The sequence below is a fragment of the Pteronotus mesoamericanus genome, unplaced genomic scaffold (genome assembly GCF_021234165.1).
Source record: "Pteronotus mesoamericanus isolate MK-2021 breed Mesoamerican mustached bat unplaced genomic scaffold, CSHL_Meso_final contig_130, whole genome shotgun sequence".
NCBI classification, from domain to species: Eukaryota; Metazoa; Chordata; class Mammalia; order Chiroptera; family Mormoopidae; genus Pteronotus; species Pteronotus mesoamericanus.
This window is the reverse complement of record NW_026555060.1, coordinates 12698017-12714327: the sequence shown is the minus strand read 5'-3', so window position 1 is coordinate 12714327 and position 16311 is coordinate 12698017. Positions and strand designations below refer to the sequence as shown.

The 16311-nt window shown below is 39.1% G+C and overlaps 1 protein-coding gene across 1 annotated transcript in view; it reads left to right on the top strand.

Annotated features, from left to right (window-relative positions):
* The window catches only part of ODAD2 (outer dynein arm docking complex subunit 2), a 171504-nt gene extending 156529 nt beyond the window's left edge, over window positions 1–14975 (top strand). Inside the window, exon 19 of the mRNA XM_054590234.1 lies at window positions 14862–14975. Coding sequence (XP_054446209.1) covers window positions 14862–14975 — 114 coding nt within the window. The remainder of the gene's footprint in view (window positions 1–14861) is intronic.
* The last annotated feature ends 1336 nt before the right edge of the window (window positions 14976–16311 follow it).

The following is a 16311-nucleotide window of genomic DNA, read 5'->3' as shown; positions in this document are numbered from 1 at the left end:
ATGGAAAACCTTGCCAGAAGTGTAAGATATGCATTGAAGAAAGCTAGGTTAACACAAAATAAGTATTGGCACAAATAAGCTACATTAGCACCATATCTAAATTGGTTTTAAAGGAAGATCAATAGTGAAGGGACAACTTTATTAAAATATTGAATCGGGGTCTGTGGACTGGTCCTGGAACAAGCTTAGGGATGTGATTTGTACCAGTTCTCCTCGGAGGAAACGGAGACAGGTCAGTATGACACATACAGTCTTCTACATGTATCATTTTTAAATATGACTATTTCATTTCTGCTGCCTAAAATGTATCACTTTGGCATATGATTTGAAATTTTATAAACCAGACATTAGGCTTAAATTTATCTTCTCTAAAATTTGTAAACACAAATTTTAAAATCTGGGAAGAGTAAGCAAGGTAATCACTCTTTCAGAACTCAGTAGGAATGTGTTTAAACTATGTTTTTCCAAATGTCTAGCTGAGACTATCAGAACTGAGGGAAGGCGTCTTTAGGACTGGCGTGCAGTTAGTGGTTTGGGGCAATGCTGGGAGAGTCAGTGTGGATCGAGCAGCTTTGTGTGGGATGAATGCGTCACAAGCATGCTAACATCGCTAGTTGAGGGCTGAACAGCAAGGGGATGTGTTCTCTAATGAGAAAGAAATTTCAGGAAGAGGACATCAAATTCCAGAAGTGAGGACATGAAAGGTTAGCCCTCTCTTACTGTGACAATGAGTGGTTTGTTGTGAATCATGGAATTGGAGAAGATACCTGGGGGGCCTACAGGGGTAACAAGAAGGAGCAGGCAGAGTTCTGGGACCCGTGCCCTATTTTCTCTTTAAGTGTCCCATTTTATCTTATACAAGGTGGGGCAAAAGTAGGTTTACAATTGTTTATATGGGAATTAATACAATAATTAATAAATAATAATACAGGAACAACCTCTGTGTTTTGTGTGCTCACAACTGTAACTTACTTTTGCCCCAGCCAGTATGTGTGCAGTTATGTATACGTGAGTTTCACAGAAAAGTTAAGGTTTTGTTGGGGGGTGGGGGGCAGAAAGGAAAAGAGTTACACTGATGGAAAACCATTAAAAAAAATTGCTGGCCTAGATTCATGCTTAGAAACTGTCCTGCTGTTCTGAACATCTAATTTGTCAAAAATCATGCAAGATAGGATCCGAAATGAACAAGATCTTTGCCAGAAGAGGAAGAAGAATTGTACTGTTTTAAAATTCATTCACTTTCTTTCATTGAAATTTGAAGTTTTTGAATAGATGACAACAAGAAATATCCTTTTATATAATTTTAACAAAAAGGAAAAAGTGAAATTGATACTTTAGTTATATGTGAAAAACTTTTAGGGGTTATCAGGTTTTTTTCATAGTTGCTAGAAACATTAATTTGTGAAATTTCACAATATTTTTTAGGTTCCAATTTAAAAGATCTTGGATGTTAGTTATAGGTTTTCAAGAGAGAAATTAAGAAAGCACAATCACACTTGACTTACTCCTTCCAACAAACTGTATGAGAGAAGGAAAACATTTCCCCAATGGGTAGCAAATGATGAAACAGGCTTTTCAAGTATACTTGATAACCAACAGGGTGCAATGAAAGGAAGGGCAGGAGAGGCCTTGAGAATAAGGTTAAGTCAACTGGAGTTTAAGAAAAGCAATTATTGGGCCAAAAGAATCTTTCACTTAAGGTTATTTCCCAAGAAATTAGTCATTTATTTTCATCTTATGAGTTTAGTTCCAATTTAGTAGGAGCAGGGAAAGCTATTTCTTTGACATTGAAGAAGAAAAATTGTGGCTCTTTTCTCCAGCCTTTTGCTTTATTTTTTCCATATTAATCTACTTTTGAAAGCTTAAAAGAAATCAAAATAAAACTGGGAAAATGGTTTAACTAAAGGTTTTTTTCCCATTTTCAATTCATTGGTTTCATCTCTTCTGGATATCTTCTCATTTTTACCCTCATGGGGGATGAATTCTGTACCCAATAAGGTATTTTAAATATTAACATGTCTGCCCTGACCCGTGTGGCTCAATGGATTGAGACCGTCTGTGAACCAAAAGGCTGCTGGGGCGACTCCCAGTGCGGACACAAGCCTGCGTTGTGGACCGAGAGGCAACGCATTGATGTTTCTCTCACACACAGATGTTTCTGTACATCTCTTTCTTTCTCCCTTCCACGCTCTCTAAAAAATAAATAAATAAAATCTTTTAAATATTAATATGTCTTTGGTTTTGAATTCCTTCTAATAATGTCCCAATGTTTGGAGATAAATATAAATGCAAACAATAAAACATTAAGAATTTAGACTGATTCTAATATTTAAGAATATTGTGGGAATGTTATCCATTTTAATATATCCACATTTAGATCATTCTTGGCCTGGACTTATATAAACAATTTTTAACATTTTCGTAGCTTGATAAGACTTCATTTTTACAATTTTACATCAGATTTTTATAAATTCTTAACATTACCAAGACCACAGTTGCAAACTGAAACAAAATCCTTCCATGGGCAACTTCTTTATGTAATTCAGGTAATTGTTTTTAAGGAAATAATTTTTGTCTTTTATTGTTTTAAAACATTTCTCTATTATTGATTGTAAACCTAGGTCTGTATTAAGTAGGGATATTACTCATATGAACTTGTTTCAAAGGTAAAAAGAAAGTTGAGGTTATAGGCAGAAAAATACCTCAAGTTCCTGCTCACAAGCACAAAAGTATCTGTAGCTCCTTTTGTAACATCTTCTCTCTGGTCTTTGAGTAGTACTTCTCCTGGCTATTCCTGCCTACTATACTCCTGATCCCATTTTGTCTCTCCAGAGCTGGAAATTCTGACATTGGCTATTCCTTCTAACTTCTGCATATTCCCTCCTAATCTCTCTTTGCCTTCTTGCTCATTTCCTCATGCTCTATCCATTGATTACATCCACTGTGGGATCCACTGTATCAAAAGAGTAGCATTCTCTGAAGATCTTCATTGCCCCAGCTGCTCCTGGCTCTTCGGCCCATTACCATTGGCTTTTACCTTAAAAAATTCAGAGGTGCTCTATTAATAATCTCTAGGATTTCCAAACATCTGAATCCAAGGGACTCTTTTCAGCCCTTACGTTACTTAATCTCTCCAAGGCATATTACAATGTCGACCCTATTATTTCCTTGAAGTGTCACCTTTCCATTGTTTCTGCGATCCCACAGTCTTCTGGTTCTTTTCCTAACTTTTAGATGACTCATCTCCTTTGCAGGCCTTACTCCTTTCTGGCCAAACCACTTCTTATAACTTTTTAAGTGACGTAAGTAATATATGTTCACTGAAAAAAAATTAGAAGCTAAAGATGAACAGAATGGAAAATATCAACTGCATTCTGCTTGAGAACCCCTTTGGGGAACTAGAATTCTATGCCTGGAATACTGGGGAGCCATTGACATATTCTGAGAAGGGGAGTCAGTGGGTCCATTAAGCCTTTCAGAAGTTATTCCCGTTTGAGACTATAGGAAGATGAATTATACAGCAGTTCAGCAAGAGACACTAGTGGCTTTAACTAAGGTCATAAGCACTGAAAATGGAGAGAAATGGATGGATCCAAGAGATGTATGGGAGTTAAAAACATTAGGACTTGGTGACTTTTTTTGGATGTGAAGAAAGAGGAAAAGGGTAGAGAGAAGACGTCTAAATGTCTAGGTTGGATGACTGTCTAATAGAAGCAATCTGCTTGTGGAGGAAAATGAGAGATTTTACTTGGGACATACCATCTTTGAATATCTTAGAAAATACAAAGTAGAGATGTGATTCATTCCTATGATGTCACATATAAATAGCTTGATAGATATATGAAGTCTTGAAGACGCAGATTTGAGGGCCATGGTTCACAAAATAATGAGAGTGGATGGCATTTCTCTTTGAGGGTGTATAGAGAAAAGAAAAAAGTAAGAGGCCTGTAGGACGTACCATGATACCCTGATCCATGCCATCCATGACAGGCAAAAAAGATTCCACAAAAGAAGCAATTAGAGTATTAATATCCACCCAAATCAGGAAAGTGCTATTCTATCCTAAAGAAGCCAAGAGAAGAGTCAGATATGAACCAAAAGTGCCTACTGGATTTATACCAAAGTGATTCCTGATAACCTTGAAAAAGAGGTAGAGAAATTGAGGCAGCAAGTGGAGACCACTCTTTGAAAAAGTTTGGCCAAGAAGAGGAAGTGGAGATGATAGCTGGAAGGGAAGGATAGGGAGCTTTGGTTCATTTTCTCTTTTGTCTTTGTTTTGTGTAAGAGACAGGTGAGTTGAGCATGTTTAAATGCTAATTGGTAACAGCAGGATGAGAGGGCAGGCAGTGAAGACACTGGGAAGAGTGGGGATAATGATGAAGTGAGCCTCCAGAGGAGATAGGGAGGTAAGTGAATACAGAGCTTGAGGTAAGGAACTGAGTTTAGCTTGAAGGAGAGACCCCTCTTGTATAAGATAGATGACAAGGAGGAAAGGATGGGTATACTTGTGATGGAAATCTGTGAATATGATGATAGGGAGCTGGGCTATTTCCCTTTCTTTGATTTCTATTTCCCCATCAAGTAGGAGGCACAGACACATGCTGGGAGTAAGAGAACTGGGTGGTAGGTCAGGCACTTTCAAGAGTGTAGAGAAGGTTTTAAATAGCTGCTGTGGAGAATGAGAGTTGATGACAGAGACATCTGGATGGATTGCCAGGCAGAACTGGGAGCCAGCTGACATGACAGATCATGAACATGTGTGCCTTTGTGTCAATCTGTGAGTGTGATTTGAATTCTGATTGAGGTCCTAGATTTGAACTTACAATATTGGTGTGGTAGAATGGTAGAGAGAATAGAACTGAACCTAGTGACAGAAAAGCAGCTGACATGGTAGACCATACAGTGTAGGCCCCAGAGTAGGGAGGCTGTAAATATAGGTGAGTACTTCCTTTGTTCTTGGTCTCATTCTGTCTCTCTCTGTACCTAGAATTTCTTTTTTAAAATTGAGTTCTAAGTGACATATAGCATTATATTGGTTTCAGGTGTACAACATAATGATTAGATGTTTGTATTACACAGGTATATTGTGAAGTGATCACTACAATAATTCTAGTTAACATTCTGGAATTTCTGATAGAGGGCAATTAGAGATAGAGATGGAACAGTATTAATAAGGTCCAGGTGTAACTATGAGAATGGTTGACTAGTTAATGTGAAGTAGAGGTGAAGACTGATAGAATTGAGGAGGTCAAGGTCTGATGAGGGAGAACTGCTTTTTGTTGTGTTTTAATTTCATGTTTTTCATTTTATTTTATTCTTTAATGTCCATAAATTTTAGAAAAATCTCAGGTTTAAACTAATAGTTGTCTTCAAATTATTGTTTCTCAAGAACTTTCCATGCTTGAGAAAACTACAAAGTGCTATAAATCTCCAATAATGGACATACATAGTCAGTATTTTCCAAATGTGAGTGACCACTGGGACACTTTTCTTTCTTTCTTTTTTTCAGTTATCATTTTTTTTCATTGAAGTTCAAGTACCGTGGTCTCCATTTTTCTCTCTACCTCTCCTCCTTGCCCCACCCATCCCTGCCTCCCACTGTCAATCCTACCCCCTTTGGCTTTGTCCGTGTGTCTTTTATATATGTCCCTTGTCGACCCTTCCCCTATTGGGAATTTAGGAGAATCATTCTTTTTAAGGAGAAAGGGCAGAAAAGAGGAAAGACAGATGAGTGATCCACTGGAAAAATGAAAGCCTAGTTCAGAATCAACATGGCACTTTTTAAGAACCACATCATGCTGCTAATAGATGTCATTTTAAGTCACAATTTTATTCACATTACAAAAAATATATATGTTCAGTAGCTCAGATGTTAGCTAGGGCCGCCATTCCTCTTATCACATAGGAAATATTGGCTGAAACATCCCTGTCCTTCCCTTGCCCTGAACAAAGTCTAATTAATTGGAGGGAATTCTGTTTATTCTCACAGTCTTCTTCAATTCCGACCATTTGCTTCAGGTTACGTATTGTCTTGCTCTTATAATCACGTTGTCCCTATCTTACATGGAGCCGACCTAGACTTGGAATTTGACCCTTTTTTCTTGCGCTCCCCAATAATTCTACCCCGCCCCCAATGAAAACAACAAACAAAACTAAAACAAGAATATTCTTCTAAAGCCATTGTGTTAAAAAAAAAATCAAATGTTGGAGTGATGGAAGGGAATATACATTGCAGCAATGGCAACAACTTTCAGATCAAGTATTAGATATGTGGTTCTCAAAAAGTGCCATGTTGATTCTGAATCAGGCTTTCATTTTCTTCATGGATCACTTAGCTGTCTTTCCTTTTCTCTGCCTTTTCTCCCTAAAAAGAAAGAGTCTCCTAAATTCCCAATCTGAGCAATTCTGTACCTTCAATATCAGCTCCAGATCTTTTTTGCATATCAAAAACTTGGCCTAATCATTCAATTCAGGCAAGATATGATAGAGACTCAGATCAGAGCAGTGGAGGTTATAAGAAGAGGTCAAATTTTGGGTACATCTTGAAGGTAGAGCCAACAGGTTTTTTTCATGGCTTTGATAAGGGTTGTGAGAGAAAGAGAGAAGTCAAAGATACTGGAAAGTCTTTGACCCAGGAGCTGGAGGGATGAGCTAACCTTAGCAGCAATGGGGACCCTGTGAGAAAAGCCGTTTTTGCCTGGGAGGATCAAGAGTTCAACTTTGTCCATGTGAAATTTGAGGTGAATTTTTATATTCAAGTGGAGATGTCAAGCAGGCAATCAAGTAAGGAGTTCGGGTCAGAGCTAGAAACATATTTTGGAGGAGTCACAATTAAATTTGCCTAATTATATTCTGTTTGTTGTACACACACACACACACACACACACACACATACAGTAAGTCCTCACTTATCATCAGTAGGTTCTGCAACTTAAAGTGAAATAACATATAACAAAACCAATTTTAATTTGTTAATTGATATAAAGAGGAGTTAAGTTCTTACAGCATCTCATCAACATTATAAGAAAATGACATTATTCAAGGACCTGCTGGACTTGGTCTTGTCTCAACTGCATATTGATAAAGTTCCTGACTGCTCTATGTCCTAGAATGTTTTACCCCACAGAAATGTTCTTTGACCTGCTACTAAGAGCCAGAGGAAAGTCACAGTGAAACCCAACCCAAAGCAGAAAACATAACGCACTCTGTTCCTGCTACTGTATTTCTCTAGGACCTGCAAAACCCAGTGCACATTACAGCCGCCAGAGGCCTGGACTGCTGTGAACCCTGTCTCCTGGGGCTCACTCATGTCTCCAGGAGGGCCTCTTGGAACCTACCATGGAAGCAGAACTTGACAAGGACTCAGACTCAGTTCTGCTGAGCTTCCCCTCCTGGCCTCTTGGCATTCCTTACACAGAGGTGCCCACCCACATGACCCCCAGCCTGCACTGAGTAGCAGCAACCTGACTTCAGGAGAGGGTCAGTGGTGCCAGTCAATACTGGTCACATTTGGCATCGGTCACTTGTTACTCACATCAGGTTTAGCGTACAGTGCCCGGAGTGTGTTTTTACTGGAGCAATAATGGCTAACAACTAGAAAGCGGTTACTGTGGGCCAGGCCCCATTCTGAGAACTTTACAATTATAGTGAGTTTAAAAGCAATTGAACCCGTTCCAGCTGACACCATGAGCTTCTGCCCAGGGCATGCAGAGACTTCCTGCTTCCCTTTTCTCTAATATAGAGGCCCGAGCAGAGTCCCGTAATCTTCTCTTCCAGCTAGTAATCAAATTATTCTCCATTTCTAGCATTCTTTAGAAGAAGGTTTTTAGGGCTCTTATTATATGACTATACTCTGTTTCTCCCATGCAGTACTCTAGGTGCAACAGTATTATCAGTGAGTCTGTGGGTCTGTGTGTCTGGATACAAAAGGTCCCTAGTGGGAGGCTCCTGAAAAGATATTATGGAACAAAGACCAGAGGACAAACGTAAGTGTGAGCGAACATCTGCACAGACAAAGCGCTCTACGGAACAAGCAGAACCCCCTTCCAAGCGTTGGGGACGGGGCCTCAGATCATGCAGACATGGCAGGCACTCCTGTCACAGGAGGCAGACAGACACCGCTAAGAGGCAAGCCACAACCAGCGAATGTAAAATGTGTTCTGAAGCCCAGGCCTCGGGGGAGCTGTCATATGAAATAAATTACCAAGGATCAAAGTCAGGATGGGAAAGAAACTGCTGTGGGGTCCCCGCCGCCGCAGCAGAGCCAGCCTTGGAGAGCAGGGCGGCCACCTGCGGGGGTCCGCCCACGTGCATTCCGTGGGACCGGGCCGGCGGTCCTACTGCAGCCACGCGCAGGGCTTGCAAACTAGACAACAGCAAGTGGGCTCACAGTTCAAATCAGCTCCAGGAATGCAAGATCTTTCTGGAAAACCCGCTGAGCTCACTGTGCAGGCAGGTATTTCAGAGCTCTTCCCGCTCTAATTAAAACTCTCATTTCCTGTCTGCTTTCACCCAAACAATGTCTAGTCAAACCACAAGAAAATCTGTTATCACTCAAATTGGTACCTATTTTTCATACAGCTGAAATGTTACATAAAATCGTAAACAGATATAAAAGTAAAAATTGAATGCAGACGGCGATCCCCATGCTACGTTGGTCTCACCTGCAGGGGACGCCAATCACGGGTCGCAGCTGCCTGATGAGGGCATGCGCCTTGAGATCAAAGCCTTGAACGCTGGAGGAAGTATTTGAGTCAGTCCAGCCCACAAACCACGCTTTGTGCCCCTGCCCTGTCCTCATTCACGCCAACGTTGTAAAAAGTTATGTGTTTCAATGATGTTTTAAGGTGCCCTATGCAATTAAGTTTTAAAGCAAGGGGGCTAGTTTTCCAACAGTGTATATATGAAACTCCCAATAAATTTGAAGTCCTTGAGTGCACTTGGGGGAGAGGGAGGATTAAAAAAAGGAAAGTTTTTGAAAGGAACAAACACTTCAAAAAGTTAAACCTGAGGTGTTTTTCCCCCTTATAACATTAAGGATATTTTCACAGTTGGAAAAAGTCCACAGATCAAAAAATATACCGAAACAATGTGTACTGATTCTAAAATCACTTGTAGCTAATTTGCATCTCACTTTCCTAAGAAAAATACTCCTTTTAAGTAATTAGTGCAAAGTATTACAAACCATCTTCACCTTGCCATGTGTGTTGGTGATCTGAAAACATGTTCTGTTCTTTCCTTTCTGCTAGCTGCGCATCAAATGCGGGATTCTTTCCTACATTTTTGTTATGTGCTGTTTATATTTGTTTGAAAGCATTCCTCTGAGAACTCTAGTTTGCTTGTGAACCTCTTATGAAAACCAAAAGCATATATTCCTTACCCTAATTTTAAACTAAAATCCATACTACTTATGGGTACTTAGCCTGTTTTTCAGATGGTGGTTTAGGAAAGCAGTTTGCCCTTATTCAATTTGTAAAGCATCATTAGCTACCTAGCCTCTCAGTATAACAAAGCAACAAGTAACATTCATTGAAAACAAAATAAAATTCAGGAAAACAATTAATTCAAATAACAGTATCACCAAAGAGGAGCCCAGGAGTACTTCTCAAATATCGAGCCATTCGTATCCTGAGCACACAAAAATTCTATACTTCTAACACTACACCCTTGGTTGAGAATGTTCCTGGCTAGGGAAAATGGGAAGAGCAGGATAAATTAACCAGTAAAGAATAAATCACAGTGCCTGGTACATAGTAAATTTGGTAGCTAACCATCTCATGTTGTGCAAATGTTAGGTAACTTGTGGGCCTGATGCCAATGAATTACTCGTGGTGCATTTGAGGAAGCAACTCTGACTGCCCACCACAAACACCATTGTATGCCCTACTTTTATCCTTTTATCCATTTTTTTTAAATTTCCCACTTGCCTGTACTTTAGGCCTTTAAAATACTAGACTGCTGGGCCCCGCTGGGTAAGTTTTTAGGCTATTAACATTCACTCACCACTACATAGGATATAGAATGAAGCCTCATGGTTTATGCAAGGAACTTAGACAAAATTAATTTCCCAAAGAGTAGTAGTCCTCTTAATGCATTCAGGACTAGGAATTAGTCAGAGAATAGAAAAAGTGATTTACAGATTAGAGTCATTAAAAAAAAAGTCCTGCGATGATTAAACATGGTATTCTCACATCAAGCGTGTGAATGCACAGTAGATGCTCCCTTCAGCAACCCTCATCTGGTTGCCTCCTGGAAGAGCCAACATGCTGCAGGCTCTCTGTGAAACCCAGAGATGCCAACAGCAAGTCAGATACTATGATTAGTACATTTCACACTCACAAATCATTGGTTTGTGTAACATGAAATTATGTAACTGACATTACGGGTTTGGGAATAAATGCAGCTGACTCTTGGAAAGCCAGCGGGGACCGTAGAACACTACCAGATATGAAGGAGTATGGGCAAACGCAGACATTTGGCAGGCATCAGGCCAAGCGGCTGCTTTCCAAGGGAGTCGTGCAAGGTGGCAGTGGCAATAGCTGATGCCAAGTGAAACCTGGGGGGTCATTGGTACCCATGGAGGTCAACCAGGAATGAGGGGGGGCCTGGAGCAAGTGCTGACAGGGCCAGACTGACCTCTGGGCCAAGATTCCTGCTTCCTCATTGCTCCCAAATCAACCACGGCTGGGCTCCAGGGAGTAAATGCCAGAATCAGACTTCAGAACTGGTGAAATAATCACCATCATAATGAACACCATTTCTGGAGCACTTACTTTGTTCTGGTCACTGGGTTTATGAGATTCAAATGCATAACCTGTATGAAGCCTCGCTACATCATGGTCCAGTCATGACATGGAAGTGCAGTCAAAGACACAAAAGCCTGGCAACCAAGTAGTAATTGAAAGTAATTTTAATCCTAGTTTCACTCTCTTAAAAATAGAGAGCAAAATCATTCACTGTTAAATGTCTTTAAAGTCCTCCACCAACAAAAGATGGGAAGGTTTTTATAGAGAAGACCCAGAGGCACGGTATGGTGCTTACGTGGTTGCCCTATTTGGGAAAGCCTAGGTGGCTCTTGGTAATTGGTTGTCCTTAGGTTTCATTTTCTCAGATTAGCGTGCATTGACTCTAGTTTAGATTTTGGTTTGCCTCCAAAACCTACCAAGGCACTATAACTACCTTATCTAGTGTCCTCCTTGTTTAAGCATATTAACAATGCAAAACTTGCAAGGCATGAGCTTCCCCAAACAGCCCTGTTTCCCTTACTCAGAAGAGAAGACTTCATTCTCTTGCATCTCAGAAGAATAGTTATATCTCTTTGTTTTTCTCTAGAATTTTCCCCTTGCTGGTGAACTTCACAATTCAGAAAACTAGTCTGGAAGCAGTATGAATGAATGATCAATTACAGGGGGGCAAGAGAGAATATGAAGACAGCAAAAACCTGTTGTAAGCTTTACAGGGGTGGGGACAGTAAGAATAGAGAGAAGCAATATAGAGCAATAGAGATAAGTGAATGCCTTTGGTAAGTGTAGGCAGTTGAATCATAAGAATATGCTAATTTGTTAGATGGAGTGAAGAGAAGACAAGAGTGGAGTAAGTGTGAGGCAGGGAGATTTCTGGCTTGAGCAACTAAGAGAATATATCTATTAATGATATGGGAGAATAATGAGGAATTCAGGTTTAGAGAGAAAAACATTTTAAATTTCATTCAGAATATATTACATTGGAGATAGCTGTGAGACTTCCATTTGGAGATATCTAAGAAGCATTGGCTATGAAGTGTACTATTAAAAAGAAGGTTCTGAAGTAGAGATATAAATTTAGAAGATGGTTCCACCTGAATGGTATTTGAAGTCGGATAGTTAAAGAAACCATCTAGGAAGAGAGAACAGAATGAAGATAGAAAAGGAATTTGTTCTAAGAAACTTGAACAGTTAAAGTTGGGAGGAGGATAAAGAACAAGCGAGTGAATTGTGGGAAGATGAGGACAAATGGAGAGAGAGAAAATCAGGAGAGTACGGTAATAAGAAAATTTCAGAAAGGATGAAGTAGTCACTTATATCAAATTGTTAAGGGGCCAAATAAGAGGATTCCTAAGTGTCTATTGCTCTTTGCAACGTGGAAGTTATTGATGACCTTTGAGAGGGCTGTTTCAATGGAAAGCTGAAGGCAGAAGCCAGCCTTGAGTGAGTTAAATGGAACTTAAGAGCAGAGGCAGTGAGTCCAGACAACTCTTTAAAGAAATTTGACTATGAAGGAAAGAAAATGAGTCAAAATGGTGGGTTTTGGGTTTTTTGCTTGCTTCTTTGTTTCTTGCAGGTGAGGGGGTTGTTTTTTAAGAAATGGAGACATGCTCGTAAATGATGATAGGAAGGGGTCAGTAGAGGGGAGAGATTAAAGACAAAGTAATAAGAAAAGGAGTACATGGTGGTAAAATGTCCTACGGAGGAGACTGGATGGCACAAGTGGAGTGGTGGACCATGGATAGAAGGAGAGAGACACCAGGGAGGAGAGAAGCTGGGTGAAGGTGCAGGTAGGTTTGCAAATTTGGTTAAAGGAGTTCCTGTCTAACGGCTTCTATCAAGTTTATGAAGGAGCCCTTAAAGGTAACCTGATGAGAATGGGAACTGTGAGGGAGAATTTGAGATTGGAGAAGAATGAAGATTTGAAATATGCATTGAAAAGAGTGAGGAAGTGACCTATTAGAGAGAGCCTTACTTAGATTACTGCACAGTAGTGAGAATTCACTTGAAATTGCATTTCTTTGCCTTGAAGTATACATATTGCCTCCAGTGAGGCTCAGTTATTGGTGAGGCATGGGAAAGGCAGAGTTGGTTATGGTTGTACTGGAGGAATGTCATAAGGGGGTTTAAGACACTGCTAAAAGAATGATTGAAAAGATGTTCTGTGGAATCGAAACTGGTTATGGAGGAAATGAAGACAGGAGATGGTTTAAAAAAACGTATATAGGCCAAAGGGCTAGCAGTTGTGGTGAGAACAAGCGAGTAAGTTCAATGGCCAAGTCATAGGAGTAGCGATTGTAATTAGAGAGTGTGAAGGCTGGATTGGTGACAGTGATGAAAATGAGGACCAGAATGTGATCTTGAGTTGGGGGTGCTAAAGTGCGGTGAGAGTCGCTGACAATGAGAAGGTCAAGGCGCTGAGAGACCAGACACCCTTCCATACCCCAATTTGATCAAGGTGTTCTGATATATACCTTCTAAATGTTTTATGTTTTTCCTTTATTATTTAAATTATTAATCCACCTAAAATTGGTGTTTATGTGTGAGGTTACCATTTTTATTCTATTTATTTATTTGTTTACTCTCACCCAAGGACATAGTTATTGATTTTAGAGAGAGGGAAAGGGAGAGGGAGAGAAACAATCTATGTGTGAGAGAAACATCAGTTGGTTTCCTCTTGCACATGCCCAAACTGGGCACCAAACCTGCAGACTAGGCATATGCCCTGGCTGGGAATCAAACTGCAGCCTTTTAGTTTACAGATACACTCCAACCAACTGAGCCACACTGGCCAGGGCTATTTTTCTCCTATCTGAATAACCAACTGTCCTCAAGCCATTTGTTGAATAGTTTAGTCCCTGAATATTTCTTGAATTCATTCCTTCATGCTATTCCTGGTTCCTGCTTTACTCAATCCGTATCACCTGTAGCCTGAAGTATTGTACCCTTCCGTCTCTTCTCTCTATAGTCTATATTCTATAAGTTGCCATAAAAGATGTATTTCAAAACTACAAATTTTACCATGTCACCCTCCTGATTAAAGTGCTTAAACAACTTTATTACCTTCAGAATAAAAGCTAAACTCCTAATCTGGCCATATTTAAGCTGTTTCATAGCATTTCTCCTTACAGTATTTCTTTGCTTTTCGAAGCATCCTTATTTTCTGACATCATCCACATTTGTACTCAAATGTCACTATATAATTCAAATTAAAATTTAAATCTTCATCAAGACTACTAATTATATCACAAATGATAGATTTTAAAAGTTCTAATTCATTTATTTGAAATTTATTGAATATACCTGTATTAGGTACTTTTGGGTACTCTAAGTTCCAGAGTTTACAATCTAAAGAAGGACAGAGAGCATTAATCCAAATATCTGTGTAAAGGGGAAGAATTTAAGTGTAGCAACATACATTTGAGTAAACTGTTATGAGAGTTCTGATGAGGGAGAAATGGCATTTTGTTTGACGGAAGTTCATGGCGGCTTTGTCAAAAAGTTATCTCGGTCATGAAAGATGGTTAAAATTTAGAAAGTCAGAGAAGGGGATGGAAGGGCATTTTAGGTAGAGGGGTAGCATCAGTCATGTCCAGAGAAGTGGGGAAGTACACTTGGAGTACAAGATGGAGCAGGAGAAAAAGGGATGGCTAGAAAGGTACACTGAGGCCAGAGCACAGAAATCCTTTAAGGTTAATAGACTGGCTGCTAAGCTAGCATTGGGAGCCAATGACAATCACCATGAAGGAACTGATATAATTAGGTGGTGACATGAGCAGGTGGACTAGAATGTAGAAATTAAGTCTCAAAGGGTGCATTCCTGGTGTGTTGGCTTATTCTAGGAGGTGGACAAGCCAGAAAAAAAAGCAAATTTCAAAGTAGAGTTCATAGCAGTTATATGACCAAAGAAAGGAGAAAGTTGTCTTGAATTTAATGAGAAAATTCTGACTTTGACTAAACATCATTTATATTTGTATTTGCCCAAAGAGAATTATTTGTAATTTTTTGGTGACTTTAAAAAATAATAAATTTTTAAAAGTATTTTCATAATCTAACGTTTTGTTTTTAGATTAGCAGTTTTATTCTCATTTTCCTTCTTCTCCTCCTCGTGTGTGACAGCTACTACTGAATATGGTTGGGTCCGCCGATGAGGAGCTCCAGGAAGCTGCAGCTGGTTGCATATCCAACATCCGCAGGCTGGCTCTTGCTACAGAAAAGGCAAGATACACTTGAAATTTGAACAGATATTACAAGCTACCAAATTTTACACGACAGAATATGTTACTCCCATGGCCAAGAAATTAGGAAACATTTATTAGCAAATCCTTTGCAAACAGACAAATGCCTGAATGAAAACACACAGATGAAAAATGCAAAGGATGCTTGCTGTTCATGCAAAAACTGCATGTATTTTTTTTGTTCTATTAAACATTTTGGGGATCTGCCATGTAATGAAATGTAAAGCCAATAAATTTGTGATAATTTTCCAGGAATTTGAGAATACATGTATACAGTACATATACATTTTTCAGTTATGCTTTTGCATCTGTGATGATTTTAATAAAAGATTTGGCCTTCCTGGTGTGCAGTTTTATAGTGAATGAGTCTTTAGAATTCCCTTCTGCTAAAACTATCTAATGGTCCTGTCATTATGGTTTTGTCTTTTTGATCATTTGTAACCCATGGGAGAGTTCTGAGGAGATGTGCTGATTTCACAAACTGTTACTGAATAGAATTCAGAGTTAAGCAGCTGGACTGGAGAGATCATCCCGAGGTCATTCCAACTTTATCCTAAATACTTTCAAACATCTGAGAAGATAATGTGTAACTGTCACTGGACCAGATCATGCAAATCACAAAAACATAAGCAATGCATGAGCTTTTTTTTTATTTTTGGACTTACATGGAATAAACAATAAGTTTTATTTCCCCCACAGGATTTACCAACACTTTTATTGAAAGAATGAACTTAGACTGATGTCAGGATACTATTACTTCACATAAAATTGCTTTGAATCTCTGAACTTGCTTTTAGCACACAAAGTACTTTTTAAAAAGTGGCTACAAAGGATTAATAGCATTTTATCAGGTTATAGAAACATTGGAAGCCACTTAAAAAAATCACATATGTAACCTCAGTGTGTTGAAATGTTTGGGAACTAACTGTCCAAGCATCTAATACTCACCAGGAAAATAACTTTGTGTGCATCAGCCCTGTAACCTGACAGTCTGGGTCAGTGCTTTAAGGAGCAGGCAAGGAGGGTTTATAGAAAAATATGAAAAAATACTGTGTATGCTTGTCATAATTTGGAGAAGATGATTAACAAAGTTGAATTAAATGTCAGTAATTTGTATGAAATGAAAAACCTGCACAGCATAAAATTACATGAATGATGATTTCTCTGATAGAAATCTAAGGCATTTCTGAAAATTTTAAGGTTTTGTAAAACACCAATTCTTCTCCATTGGTTTTCAAAAGAGGTTACAAGAGAGAATAATAGGAACAAGGAAATGATATTAATACTAAGAACTAAATTTAAATAACAGTGTAAATTTTTTAACTTTCAAA